The 16,017-nt window shown below is 38.5% G+C and overlaps 1 protein-coding gene across 1 annotated transcript in view; it reads right to left on the minus strand.

Moving 5' to 3' along the window:
- The window catches only part of LOC135222695 (serine/threonine-protein kinase SMG1-like), a gene marked incomplete at its 5' end in the record, with an annotated part of 271,434 nt that overhangs the window by 8,163 nt on the left and 247,254 nt on the right, over nucleotides 1–16,017 (minus strand). Inside the window, 4 exon segments of the mRNA XM_064260879.1 lie at nucleotides 6,964–7,167; nucleotides 7,301–7,463; nucleotides 15,139–15,279; nucleotides 15,281–15,300. Of these exon segments, the coding sequence (XP_064116949.1) occupies nucleotides 6,964–7,167; nucleotides 7,301–7,463; nucleotides 15,139–15,279; nucleotides 15,281–15,300 (528 nt within the window).

The following is a 16,017-nucleotide window of genomic DNA, read 5'->3' on the forward strand; positions in this document are numbered from 1 at the left end:
CTGTAAAAATACGTCATTGTTTACGTGTGAGATTTGGCAGTGAAACCACTGTCACATACGTAACGTGTGCCGTTCGGTAGCGAACGCAATCTTAATCTTTGTTAAGCTTGCTGGTCAAGAAGAAGTTAGCCTTAGCTTAATCAGAGAAGCCGCTATGGTATAGAATAATTATAGAAATTAAGACGATTTCTTTTATGTCTAACTGTAAATGATGTCAATGTTTACGTATGAGGTCTGGTAGTGACACAGTTTACATATGCAACACATGCGTGGTAACGAATGCAATCTGTATGCTTCGTTTATAAGCGTCGTCGTAAAAAGAAAAAAAAAAAGAAAGAGGTTAGCTTGATATTAAACTCAAGAGATGCTGGTACGTAATGGTATAGTAATTAAAGACATTAAGAAGATTCTTTTACTTATGCGTACGTATATATGTACCATGCAGTACCATAATAATTGTCAAAGTCCAATAAGCTTCAAACCAGCCCAGATATTGGACAATTTGCCGTAAAAGACGCACCTTTTTTATAAGGACATTTATGAAACAAAATCGTTAGTATCATAACATTACATTTACTGAAAGATAATTTTCAAGCGATTTTGTATACAGTATTGCAGTCGACTCCGTAAAAGATTTACATTAAATTAATATCGAATGTAAATGTTTTTAGGCTTATAGCGAGATATGGTTTCTTTACTACTATAGTCCCAATATAAACCACCAGGGCTGCGCTATGGTTTGTTTACATCCTTAAATGCCGACTTACTGTAGGCAAATTTTTGCAAGTTTTTGATAAATATAAATTGGGTTTAATTTTAATAGTTTATTAATTTACTGTAATAATTAGACTTGCTTTTCAATGTTTTTATTATGTTAGCAACACGTTTTATGCCTACCCACTACACTATGTTCTACTTACTATTTACCTAGGTAGCCTATGGATCTTGGTCAACAATCAGTTGGACACAGGCTAGTTTTCTTTTATACTGTATATTATACATTTAAAATTATAAATATACGTTTAACATGATATTTATTTAATTTTAACTTTTAACTTATTTTAGTTGTAATTTACATGTAATGTATTGTATAAAAAGGCAAGGTTAGGGTAATAACTGATGGTCAAGAACGGATTAATCCATTTTCAGTTATTTCTTATGGGAAAACTTGATTCATTTCTCGAAATAATCGAATTTCGACACTCCTTCTGGAATGAATTATTGTCGAGAACCGAGGCTCTACTGTAATTTGTATTTTTCCTAGCTATACTTACCCTGAACTACTATAGGAGAATCCTGGATGTCAATCCGGTACCGACCAGAAAAAACTGGTTATTCCCTCCTGACCCCTGGCCAGGTATGCCCCAGGGTCGAAGCTCACAACCTCTGACCTGCAGTCCTTTCCACGGCCCTAGAGCTCCTGCCCTCAGATACGCAGGGATGGATGGGAGGGCGTAAAAATTTCGTAGTTCGGGGTAAGTATAGCTAGGAAAAATACAAATTACTTAAAATTTGTGATTTGTTCCAACGCTGTATACTTACCCCGAACTACTATAGGAGACTTAATCCTTAGGAGGCGGGAGTATCTAGGGAAGGAAGAGTCCTTACCATTAAGAGGTCACCCCCCTTCAGGCCGGAAGGGGGAGGGAGACCCACCCCACCGAATTAGGGCGGAGGAGGTGGGGGTACCCTTGCCGTCCGGATGGAATCCCGACTGGTGGGCAATGGAGGGAATAACTCATGAGTGTAAAACAAAGGTATGTAAGTCGAATATTCCTCCCATAGACTCACCTGAAGATTTGAGGAATTCTGCCAATTGCGTCGAAGGCCCAGTGTGGAAGGGGGAGGGGGAAAGGAGTAGGGTAGGTTATAGAGGATGAGGATACCATGTATACACACACACACACAACCCTAGGCTAGGCTAGACTCTCTGTTGGCCCGCCATGACTGGCCCTATCTTAAAGGCGTCAAGGGACCTCCTCGTACAATCCTTGAGGTAACGGGTTGTAAAGGTGGACTGACACTTCCACACCCCCGCCCTCAGGATCTGGGCGACGGCCATATTCTTGAAGAACGACAAGGAGGTGCCTATACCCCTGATATTGTGGGGCTTCGCGCCTTGTGGGGGGACCAGCCCTGCTCCCTCGTAGGCCCTCCTGATTGTCTTCTTAACCAGGAGATGGTGTACTTCGCTACTGCTCTATTCTGCCGCCCGGTCGAGACGAAAATATTTTGAATACAAGGGCGGAGCCCTTCCGTCCTACCGAGATATTTTCTCACTGCCCTGACCGGGCAGAGGAGCAGGTCCTTGGGATCTTCAGACTTAGGAAGGGCTGGAATGGAGAACTCCACGAACCGCTCATCTAATACTGACGGGTTCTGGGTTTTGGCTATGAAGGACAGCACGAATTTGAAGGTTAGTTCATTCCACCCCCTTTGAATGGGATACCTGGTAGGAGAGCCCATGAAGCTCCCCCACCCTCTTGGCGGATGCTAAAGCCAAGTGGAAGACCGTCATTAGTGTGAGCTCTCGGTCTGTAATATCCTTGAGCGGCTCGAAGGGGGGCTTTTTCAGAGAGTCCAGGACTCTGGCCACGTCCCATCGAGGGACCGCTAAGGACCTGGGGGGGTATGTCTGTTCGAATCCCCTAATGAGTAGGGAGATGTCCTTCGAACTCCCCAGGTCTACCCCTCTCTGATAGAAGACCTGGCTTAAGGCTGCCCTTACTCCTTTGATGGCCATGATGGAGAGCCCCTTTTCATCCCTCAGATGGACAAGAAAATCCGCGACGTGGGAGATCTTGGCCCATAGGGGGTCCAGGTTCTGCCCTTTGCACCATGCCCCGAAGAGCTTCCACTTCGCTTGGTACACCGCTGCAGACGACTTCCTAAGGCATCCCAACATTCGGGAGGCCAATTTACGTGAAAACCCCCTCTTCTTCAGGAGGAGCTCGATAGCCTCCACCCGTGAAGGCAGAGGGCGTCCAGGCCCTCGTGGGACCTTTCGAAGTGGGGCTGTCTTAGAAGGTCCGGCCTCCAGGGGAGTTCTCAGGGGTCTTGAATGGACATCTCCAGGAGGTCCAGGAACCAGTCCCTGTCGGGCCACCTGGGGGCAACGAGGGTCATGACCGTTTCTTTGGAGGTTCGGTGGCAATTGAGGACCTGCCTGAGGACCCTGAAGGTGGGGAAAGGCATAGAGGTCTAGTCCGTCCCAGGGGTGTTGAAACACGTCTTCCCACACCGCTGTCAGGTCCGGGACAAGGGAGCAGAACACTGGGAGCTTGGAGTTTAAGTTCATTGTGAACAAATCTATGGAGGGGGAGCCCCACCTGCCGATCAGCTCGCTCGCTACTAACGGGTGTAGAGACCATTCTCCCCCTAGGACCTGCCCCCACCTGCTGAGGCCGTCGGCGATCACATTCCTTTTCCCCAGGATAAACCTTGCCAGCAGAGAGATCCCGGCATTCTCTGCCCACTCCAGAATGGTCTCCGACAGATCGCACAGGGGTCGTGATCTAAGACCCCCCTGCTTTTTGACATAGGCAATGATGGTGGCGTTGTCACACATGACTGCCACCCTTTTGTTTCTCAGGCTGTCTTCGAGGGCTTGGAGAGCTTTAAGGATGGCCAGGAGCTCCAGGTTGTTGATATGGAGTTCTCGCTCCCGTTCCGACCGCTCCCCCCCAATCATCTCTGTCTGTAGGTGGGCTCCCCAGCAACCCCCCCTTGATGCGTCTGTGAAAAGGAGCATCTCCGGAGGGACGTCCGTCAACGGGACACCCCGTCGGAGGTTCACATCGTCCAACCACCAGCGAAGGGCTTCCACCATCAACTGAGAGGGTTCTATCAACTCCCATGGATTCCTCCCATCCGAGGTCCATCAACTGAGAGGGTTCTATCAACTCCCATGGATTCCTCCCATCCGAGGCCTCATCTTCAGCCTTCCCTGGGGCACTAACTTCTCTAGGGAGACGAGGTGGCCTATCAGCCTCTGCCATACTCGCGCTGGTCTGGGAGTGCTTGTCAGGAAGGGGGTCGCTATGTCTCTGAAGTTGGAAATTCGATCCTCCGACGGGAACGCCCTGGCCCTCACTGTATCCAGATCCATACCCAAGTACACCATCCTGTTGGTGGGTTCCAGGTGTGATTTCTCCCAGTTCAGGACGATTCCCAGACGAGAGCAGAAGGTCAGGAGTTCCTCCCTCTGCTCCCTTAATCGATCCTTTGAGGAGGAAAGGAGTAGCCAATCATCCAGGTACCACAGGAGGCGCATGCCTTTCCTATGGGTCCAGGGGGACACAAGGGAGAATACCCTTGTGAAAACCTGCAGTGCTGTGGACAGGCCGAAACATAGGGTCCTGAACTGGTACGTGGCTCCCTCCCAGTTTACATGGAGGTACTTCCTCCTGGAGGGGCGTATTGGAATCTGGAAGTATGTGTCCTTGAGGTCAAGGGACAGCATGTAGTCCCCTTCCCTCAGGGCCGCCAGAACAGAGCGAGGGGTCTCCATCTTGAAGTCGGTCTTGAGGATGTACGTATTGAGGGTTGGTAGGTCGATTATAGGCGGCTGAAGAACCCTGGGGAGTGGGTGGTCACTAGTTGGAGGGCTCCCTTCTCCAATAAAGTTAGGACTTCCAGCCGAAGAGCCTCCTCATGCCCGGGGACCCGGGGGCTGAATGCCCCGCTGTCCGGTTCCTCCGTCAGGGGAGGCTTCCTATCCAGGAAGGGGATTCGGTAACCTTCCCTGAGGACCTGGACGGTTCAGGGATCGGCCCAAAGATCCTCCCAGTCCCGCCAATGATTGGAGAGGCACCCCCCACCCCCCCCCCGAGGCGTCAAGTCGGGTAGGAGGCCTCACCTCCTATTTCCTCCGGGGGAAGCGGCCGCCCTTCCCCCTGCGAGAGGGAGCAACTGAAAAGAATACCATGCTGACCATGTTATATGAAAGATAAGTAGAGATTTCCCAATGGGAAGATACTGTAAAGTGATATGGTGTGATTGATGGCAAGAAAGATAACTCCCCCTATGATGGGATGTTCCACTATGTATTGTTTCCTACTTTGTTCATTAAAAATTTATATTATCTTAAAAGAATGAATATGGTTGTTAAGGAAAAGCCTAAAGTACATCATTTGTTTGATATCTGGGCTAAATCTTAACAAACATGATAAAAGATTACTTAGGGTAACATTCATCCTCATAAACCTTTTCACATCAGCTTTTCCTTTGATGTTAGGCATGAAATGAGATCTCTCAACTCTCTTGTGTCTTGCAGACTTTCAGTCTGAATTCCAGATAGATATAAGTCTTACATTTCTGTCTTTTCCATGACCTCCTTGGCCTTATATTGGGTCAGTCCTGAAGCTCCTGTACTCACAAATTCTGTGACCTCTTGTTCATTCTTATCACCTCCTAAGCATCCATACCTTTGAGAACTCAAGTTATGATCTTCCCAGTGCACTCTGGTAACAAATATTACCACTCAAGTCATATGTTGTTCTAAAAATTATCTTAATTTGTTTTTATTGTATATGGTGATGCGTGCCTTCTATATACAGGGGGTTAGGGGGTTACTACTCTTTCTTTTTTTTCACTGCCCTCTCAGTCCAGCTTGTCCCCAAGGTAATGGAAATGTCCTATAACTATGGTGAAAAGCAAAGGATTATGGGCTGTCTTGATGAACACAAACACTCATCTTTCTTTTGATACTCCTGCCTCTATTTTCACTCTATATCTTAAGTTATGATACTTTTAGTACATCACTATCTCACGAGTTTCTGGTACTCTATGCCTTCATGAGGTCCATCCAATTGCTTGTCTTGGTACTCGGTCAAATGCCTTTTCAAGGCTTACAAATAAGTATCATAACGTCTTCCTTGGCCCATGGTATTTTCTCCATAGTTACATCAACCTAACAATTATTGATTTCCCCCAAATATATTCTTCAATTACAACCATCAAATTATTTTGTGGAACAATTTCCAGTTTTATATGCTGCCACTCTTGGGCAATGATCATTACATAACCTAATTAAATTTTTTCTACCATCATAGTCTTTGCCAATTCCAGGGAACCAATTTAAATGACAAAAAATCCATTTTACAAAGAATACTACAATTGTAACATCTGTCAATATCAATTTTCCAGATTTTTATGATGCTTCCTTCCAAAATTCATCTTGCGAACCTCCTCCATTATTGGAGGCCAGCCCTGTGAGAAATAAATCAATTAGCTCAGTGGTCTGGAAGAAGTACCCAATTCCATTGTTGGAGATACTGCTAAACACATCTGGGATGTGTTTTCCAGGTGGTATGCACTGCCCTTTTATTTAATGCAAACACTTCATGGGTCATATAACATGTTATGAAACTTTATACATGTTCTCTCAACCTATAAGAGATGCTCTTGTCAAAACAAATGGAAAAAAATATTGAAATACATAATAGAACACAAAAAGGTATTGTTTGTTTTAGGTAACCTGAGATACAAAAGGATGTACTGTGTATAACTATATAGACAGACTAAAATAAAACTAAAAGGGTAACAATATGTCAGTGAGTATGTTGAATAACTAAATGTAAAATAAAACTGAAAGTAAATATATCATCCAGTCATATTGGTAAGTTTTCTCTAAGATGCAGAAAAATCACTGGAATAAGAGAGGATCAAAGCCCTCTTTTCACTGAGACTGTTATATACTAAAAAAATTTGAAGTCTGCTAACTTCTTTGAGCAATCACTGAGACTTTTGTGAACAAGAATATGTATTTGCATATCAATCTACATATTAAATTACTAAAAGTATAATTTATGCAACCATGAAAGATGAGTGAGTGAATGAAATGAAATAAGGCAACTTTGCACTGCCTTATTTTTAAAAAAATCATGAAGGTACCAGATCCCTTTTATGTAAATACCGATTTACTGTTAGATTGTAAAAAAATCCATCTTGATAGCAATTTACCTTTTCCAGTTAAAGGATGTCTTTTAATTTTAGTCCTAGAATCTGGGGTAGAAGTTTTTGCAGGTGACATGACGATACTACTTTGACGAAGAAGTGGTGGTCTTCTGGGTTCACCACTGCCTTCTCTGTGGGCCTCTTCCTCTTCTTGAGCTTCTTCAACAACACACTGATTTCCAAAGTCTACTAATTGATCATATATCATGCCTGGGAACAAGAACAAAAATTGTGTTCAAACCTGAATGTGAATTACAATCTTCTGAATAAAACTAAATTCTATGAATCAGTTATTACAATTCCAATATTTTCAATTGTTGACTTAGTGTATACTAGTACAGACCTGTCTGACCAGCTACATCCTGGAGTTTTTGTATGTATGATAAAGATTTATCTGGTGTCAAAGGATCATGAAGCATCTGTCGTATCAGACCGGATATGGACTCTGAGTAATTTCGATAAAGCATCAGGTAATCTTCAACGCCGGAAATAATACCCTCTTCAAACTGGAAAAAAATGAATTGCATATTAAATAGTTTCCTTGATATATACTATGTATCATCATAATAAAACTTAAAAAATTGTGATGTAAGTGTTCTAAGCATACTAACTGGCAACTAAGGCATTTTCTTTGTTTTTCTTGTTTTACTACAAAATATGCCGTCTGTTCTGTTAAGGGAGCCAGCCAGCTAATTCCATTTTTAAAGGACAGGACTTTGACATTCATACCACTTAATAAGGTGACTTGGGACATCTCCAAACAGCATATGATTTTTGCCTCTGACCTTTGGTTTTGTGACGCCAGGGCGATTTATCCAGAAAATACCATTTTTCACAGTCTATCTCCTCCCTTGCTATTTAATATTAAGACCTGGGATTACTACCATATATAGACCTAATGTAGACCTCCAATTAAGTGAAGAATTTTTTTTTCTAAAAGTCATTTTTTACTAGATATGAATTTTTTCATTATGGTAAAAAAATATACCCTATAAATCACGAAAATAATTTTCAGAAAAAAAAAACAAAAAAAAAATGTGAAAAAATGGCTTTACTTGACTGTTCTATAATGTCTTTCTAAGTTATATACCAAATTTCAATCCTATGGCTTTAAAAATAAGGGAGAAGATAGAATTTGAAGGTCAATAGGTATAGTTTTGAGATATGGGCGTTCAAAGTTTTTCTTTGTATTTTTACAAAGACAATGTTAATAAATAATGGTTATTATGAATTTTATATTTCTTTTTGGGTATTAACCCTTAAACGCCTATTGGACGTATTTTACGTCAAGATAAATTGTCTGTCGGGTGCCGATTGGACGTATTTTACGTCGACATAGAAAAGTTTTTTAAAAATTCGCGGAAAAATACTTATAGGCCTACCAGCCGAAAACTTTTGAATCACGCGCCTTGGGGGATGCTGGGAGTTCACGGATCAAGGTGTTGTTTTGTTTACAATTGTTACACAGGCGCGCAAGCGCGAATTTCTTTCTTATCGCACTAAAAAGTATCAGTGACACATCTCAGAAATTATTTCGTCTGACATAATTTTTGCACCATTTTAAATTAGCCGTTACATGGAGTATTATACTATATGAAAATGTGTGCAATTTCATGTAGAATACAACAAAAAAATACTCATGATTGTAGCTTTTATTAGTTTGGAAATATTTTCATATAAATAACGATAAATGCCAAAATTTCAACCTTCGGTCAACTTTAACTCTACAGAAATGGTCGAAAAACGCAATTGAAAGCTAAAACTCTTATATTTTAGTAATATTCAATCATTTACCTTCATTTTGCAACAAATTGGAAGTCTCTAGCACAATATTTTGATTTATAGTGAATTTATGCAAAAAACATTTTCCTTACGTCCGCGCAGTAACTCTTCCGAAAAAATCATAAATTTTTTCGTCCGATTGTCGTAATGTTTGCACCATTTTGAATTAGCCGTTACATAAAGTTTTATATATGGAAATGTGTGCAATTTCATGTACAATACAACTAAAAAACAACCCATGGTTGTAGCTTTTATCAGTTTTGAAATATTTTCATATAAATAACGATAAGTGCCAAAATTTCAACCTTCAGTCAACTTTGACTCTACCGAAATGGTCGAAAAACGCAATTGTAAGCTAAAACTCTTATATTCTAGTAATATTCAATCATTTACCTTCATTTTGCAACAAATTGGAAGTCTCTAGCATAATATTTCGATTTATGGTGAATTTATGAAAAAAAAAAAAAAAAAAAAAAAAAAAAAAAAAAAAAAAAAAAAAAAAAAAAGTCCTTACGTCCGTGCGGTAACTCTTCTGAAAAAATCATATGTGCGATTGTCGTAATGTTTGCACCATTTTAAATCAGCTGTTACATAAATTTTTATATATGAAAATGTGCGCAATTTCATGTAGAATACAACAACAAATAATTGAAGGTTGTAGCTTTTCTCACTTTCAAAATATTTGCATATAAATAAAAATATATATAAAAATTTGACATTCGGTCAACTTTAACTCGTCCGAAATGGTCAAAAACTGCAATTGTAAGCTAAACCTCTTACAGTATAGTAATATTCAATCATTTATCTTCATTTTGAAACAGATTGGAAGTTTCTATAACAATATTTAGATTTATGGTGAATTTTTGAAAAAAATATTTTTTTACGTCCGCGCATTACGAATTCATGCATCATTTTGTGATAATATTTTCTCTGTGTTGCTTTGATCGTTTTACAATGTGTTATATACCAAAATAATCGCAATTTAGTGTACAATACAACGAAAAAAAATTTACTCGTTAGCTTTAACTGTTTTGCTCACAGCGTGATTTGAATACAATTATATATGAAATTTTGTTTTCGCACTATCATATATCGCATTATTTATATATGATAATGATATTTTTTTTCATTTCTGATGGTTGCATACTAAACTTCAGGGAATGACAAAAAAAGGAGCCAAAAATGACCTCTTAATCTTGAAAACTAAGTGCGCTGTGATTTTTTGAAAAAAATATTTTTTCCGCTTCGGCGCTCACTCCGAGACCCCCTTGGCATACGGGAGACGATTTTTATTATACCCCTTTGGCGTTTAAGGGTTAATAAACCAAAACTATGTTATTTATCAAAATTTAATCATAAATGAAGATCCCTTTGCTCATAATCGTAGCCTGGGGCACTGCGTCAGGCAAGACGGGGTACTCCTTCCTACGCAACTCCCTCTCTTTCTCTCTCCTTCACTAACTCGGCTTATTAGAGCAAATTTTCTTCTTCTGTATGTTAGCGAGATGTTTTCCTTGTCTTTTCCTCTTTGGCATGATGAAATTCTTGCCGAATCAAAGATAAACAAACGTAAAAGTAAGAGAATGTCAGAGGTGAAACTTGAACATGTACTCTCTTTTTACAAAGACAATGTTAATAAATCATGATTATTATGAATTTCATATTCCTTTTTGGGTATTAATAAACCAAAAGACCGTAGCCTGGGGCACTGTGCAACTTGTGTGTCAGGCAAGACGGGGGCGTTCTTACTACACACCCCTCCCTCTCTCTCTTCACTAACTACGCTAACATCATGTACATTATGATATTCTGTACTCATATTAGAGTGAATTTTCTTTGTCTGTATGTTAGCGGGATGTGCTTGTCTTTTCCTCATTGGTATGATGAAATTCTTGCCAAAACAAAGATAAACAGATGTAAAAGCAAGTGAATGTCAGAGGTGAAACTCGCACGTGTAACCTACATGATGTTTCTGCTCACACTGAAAGGTGGTAAGCTGACTCCCTTCCCTCCTGCGACTCATGGACTCTCTACAGATGTCATTGTTCACAATTTCCTTGAGACAATAATGATCAAAATTTACGATAACAGAAGAAATATTGCATTTTCTTGTACTGATCAATGTTTTTGGCTTATTGAGTTATGCTTACTAATTACCCTGAAACTATGACAGTAAGAGGAATTTTGATTAAATATTTCACACTCATTTTCCATCCCCATACAAAGCTCCATGAATTTTTTCATGACTGCATTTTTCGCCCTATAACCCCATATATAAGGGTATCGGCCGGCCCCCTTATCCCTTAAACGCCGACTGGACGTATTTTACGTCGACATTTTTTGTCTCTCGGGTGCCGACTGGACGTATTTTACGTCGACATACAAAAGTTTTTTTAAAAATTCGCGGAAAAATACTTTTAGGCCTACCAGCCGAAAACTCTTGAATCACGCGCCTTGGGGGATGCTGGGAGTTCACGGATCAAGGTGTTGTTTTGTTTACAATCGTTATGCAGGCGCGCAAGCGCAAATTTCTTTCTTGCCGCACTAAAAAGTATCTGTGACACATCTCGGAAATTATTTCGTCACTTTGACATAATTTTTTTACCATTTTAAATTAGCCGTTACATGGACTATTATATATGAAAATGTGCGCATTTTTATGTAGAATACAACAAAAAAATACTAATGATTGTAGCTTTTATCAGTTTTGAGATATTTTCATATAAATAACGATAAGTGCCAAAATTTCAACCTTCGGTCAACTTTGACTCTACCGAAATGGTCGAAAAACGCAATTGTAAGCTAAAACTCTTATATTTTAGTAATATTCAATCATTTAAATTAATTTTGCAACTAATTGGAAGTCTCTAGCACAATATTTCGATTTATGGGGAATTTATGAAAAAACTTTTTCCTTATGTCCGCGCGGTAACTCTTCCGAAAATAATCATACATGCAATTGTGGTAATGTTTGCACCATTTTAAATTAGCCGCTACATAAAGTTTTATATATGAAAATGTGCGCAATTTCATTCACAATACAACTAAAAACAACCCATGGTTGTAGCTTTTATCAATTTTGAAATATTTTCATATAAAAAATGATAAGTGACAAATTTTCAACCTTCGGTCAATTTTGACTCTACCGAAATGGTCGAAAAACGCAATTGTAAGCTAAAACGCTTATATTCTAGTAATATTCAAGCATTTACCTTCATTTTGCAACGAATTGGAAGTCTCTAGCAAAATATTTCGATTTATGGTGAATTTATGAAAAAAATAACATTTTCTTTACATCCGCGCGGTAACTCTTCCGAAAAAATCATACGTTCGATTGTGGTAATGTTTGCACCATTTTAAATTAGCCGTTACATAACGTTTTATATATGAAAATGTGCGCAATTTTATGTATAATACAACAAAAAAATAGTTGAAGGTTGTAGCTTTTCTCATTTTCGAAATATTTGCATATAAATCACGATAAAATAGAAAAAAAAAAAACCACGTCGTTCGGTCAAATTTGACTCTACCGAAATGGTCGAAAACGCAATTGTAAGATAAAACTCTTACAGTCTAGTAATATTCAGTCATTTATCTTCATCGTGAAACAAATTCGAAGTCTCTAGCACAATATTTAAATTTATGGTGAATTTAAAAAAAAAAACTTTCCTTCCCTCCGCGCGCGGATTCTCCGCCACAAATCTCCGAAATGCGTAAGTCCCATTCTCGGAATATTTGCTCCGTTTCATATTAGGCATTTCATAGAGTTTTATATATGAAAATGTGCGCAATTTCATGTAGAATAAAACGAAAAATATTTGAAAGTTGTAGCTTTTCTTATTTCCGAAATAATTGCATATAAATAAATTATATAAAAAAAATTCGACATTCGGTCGACTTTAACTCGTCAGATATGGTCGAAAACTGCATTTGTAAGCTAATATTCTTACAGTATAGTAATATTCAATCATTTGTCTTCATTTTGAAAGAAATTGGAAGTCTCTAGGACAATATTTATTTTTATGGTGAATTTTTGAAAAAAATATATGTTTACGTCTGCGCGTTACGAATTCATGCATTATTTTGTGATAATATTTTCTCTGTGTTGCTTTTATCGTTTTACAATTTGTTATATACCAAAATGATCGCAATTTAGTGTACATTACAACGAAAAAAAAAGTAACTTGTTACCTTCAACCGTTTTGCGCACAGCACGATTTGAATACAATTATATATGAAATTTCGTTTTTGCCCTATCATATATCGCATTATTTATATATGATAATGATAATTTTTTCATTTCTGATGGTTGCATATTAAACTTCAGGCAATGACAAAAAATGGAGCCAAAAATAAACTCTTAATCTTCAAAACTAAGCGCGCTATGATTTTTTGAAAAAATATTTTTTCCGCTCCCGCGCTCACTCTGAAACGTCTCCGGCACACGGGAGACTTTTTTTTTTTTTTACCGCTTCGGCGTTTAAGGGTTAATGTGCTATTAAATATTTGAATCCTCATAAAAAATACAGTAGTGCCTCAGGTTACGAAATTAATTCGTTCTGAAGCGGCCTTCGTAGCCTGATTTTTTTTTTTTTTTTTATCTAGAACTATGTTTTACATGTAAATTAAATTGCCTAATTTGTTCCAAGCCCTACAAAAACACCCCAGTAAATTTTATAATAAAGCTAAATTGACCAATAAACAATGAAATACAACAATTTGGACCATTCAATACCTAACCTAACTGTGACTGTACCTGTAAATAAATATACGTAGTAAAATGTGGAACCTTACCTTTTGAGTGAGGCGATGTCCGAAAGCGGCGACAGAGGAGGAGGACAAATGGCAGAAAACATGAACACTTAACTTTACGAAACACATTAAAAATGGCAGAAAACATTAACACTAAACTTTACTACACACATTAACAAATGGCAGAAAACATTAACACTTCTTGATTATCTCCATCTTCGTCTCCATAGAAAGCATCCTCTTCTTTCTGTGAACTTCAGCCACATTCTTGGGACCCATGGCTAATAAATAAGTTAAGTAATTAAGTTCACACACATCATGATAAAGTAACTTATAGTACAATGAAAGCGAAATCACTGACACGAATTTACATTAACAAATGAAATATATGTGAACAAACAAATTCCAGGTATTTACGATAACGCTGCCGCAACAAAATGGTCAAGAACGCCTTTAAATAGAGGCATGATGGGACAGATGCTGACCAATAGGAGAGCAGGATCTTACAGCAGTGACTAGCATCAGGAACCAATGGGAGAGTGGGAGGATGGTGGCGAGTCTACTGAGTTGGTGGTGCGTGAGTTTCAAAATTGTTCTCGGCGGCCCGGGCAAATCTCGGACTTTACAGTACATACACCCTTTCGCAACCTGAATTATTTTCATACACAGAAGCAAAAAAAATCTTCGTCTTTGCCTTCGTAACCTGGATTTTCGTATGTAGGGGTATGACTATATAATCATGTCTCCTTTCATATATCAAGATTCCTCTTAAACACTTCTGAATGCCCAGAGCTTCATTCGGCACCAGAGCTGTTTGTTATCCAGGATTTTCAACTGGTAAAACTAATTTTTTGACAACTAGAATACCATGCTTACAGGCAAAGCAGATTTATTTTATTTAACCATAACAAAATCAGTAATATACAGATTTCTTCTGGAAACTGTTTCCATGAGAAATACACAATTTGTTTTCAAAGGGCAGAGCAGGTAAATGTTCAGTTATCACTGCACTTATTGACATGTGTAACACCTGCTAAGTATCAAAACATTATTTTCAGATGTGTAAATAAATTATTACTGCTATTTTTCTTCTCACTACTTAATAAGGTCCAGAAAAAAATTCCTACTAACTTGCCTTGCTTAATGGTACACCTGTAGAGGTGGCATTCACAGGTCTAGGTGAGGTACATAATCTGACACTTAAATTGCAGTACCTAACATATAATTTATAGAGATAACAAGGTAAAAACAAATGATTTCTGAAATAATGTAGCACTCATACATGATCCTAATTTCATGTCTTTATGTTAGGCCTGAATGACATTCCTTGCACTCTACAAAAGTGTGGTACTGTATGCTGATAAGCATTATGGGCAAATTTTGAGTTTTGGTTCAATTTACATCAAATTTCTCATTAGCTTTGTTCCTTGATGCTTCACTTAACACACTGAGTGTATCATTGTGATCAAATGGTAATTGGAGATAAAGTCACTCTGATCCTGCTAACATTGATTTAAGTCAAACACCTACACCAAGTAAGTAAATGTATCTGTAAAATATACACCTGCAAAACTTGGTGGAACAATGTTTTGCATTAATGAAACTATGTACATAAACACAAAACCCAAATAGCATTATTTCCATTACCTTTGCCATTGTTTTGAGTAGAGCTCTAATATCTGACATAAATTTGTGATGTGTGGTAAGATGAGTTCGCACAGTAACAACAGATGACCGGACATTATCGGAAGACTTTTTCAGTTCTGAACTTCGTTCTCCGACAAGCTTTCGTTAGATGCTCAATATGATCTGAAAAAAATGACATACAGCATATATATTCTAATTTTTTAAAAACAAAATTTTTCAAAATTAATTCTTTACTTATACTACTATGTAGCCTTTGTGATCCACCCACCTGGCAGCAAATGGCAATACTACCCATGTGCTTCAACAGTTAACTGCTTCAGTTAGCTGCACGAAATCATTGGGCTTGGGAAGGAGGTATTAAAAGTACTATATGTGATGGATTTATGATGAAAATCAATTATGTTTTAGAAAACTAGATTTGTTAAAAAAATTCATACTCACAGTTCAAATCTAATTGGCTAAATGGGACATGAACTGCAGATTTGCTTGATGGCCACTGGGACATAAATAAGCAAACCTATCCATGGCTCTAAGAAAACCAGAATTGTAATCAACAATGCCTAGACCCTCATTAAAGGTTAGAGTAAGATTTTCAGAATTCATGTAAAAGAATAATGTAGCAGAGAGTTTGCTTACGATTGCATGGCACAGTGAGAAGTACTCCTGACAGTTGTATGTCTTAAAAATACCACAAGTTAAAGAAGAGCTCTGCAGTGATGAAGAGGGTGAATCTACGAAACTTGAAACTTCAAACAAATCAGGTGTCACCTCCTTCAGTACTACGTCAGGTCAAAAAGAGAATAAAGTTAACCACCTTAGTTTCACAAGCTTATGAAGCTGATAATGAGATCTTGCTTATAGAAAGAACCAGTTGTAAAA

Source organism: Macrobrachium nipponense, chromosome 8, assembly GCF_015104395.2.
Source record: "Macrobrachium nipponense isolate FS-2020 chromosome 8, ASM1510439v2, whole genome shotgun sequence".
NCBI lineage: Eukaryota > Metazoa > Arthropoda > Malacostraca > Decapoda > Palaemonidae > Macrobrachium > Macrobrachium nipponense.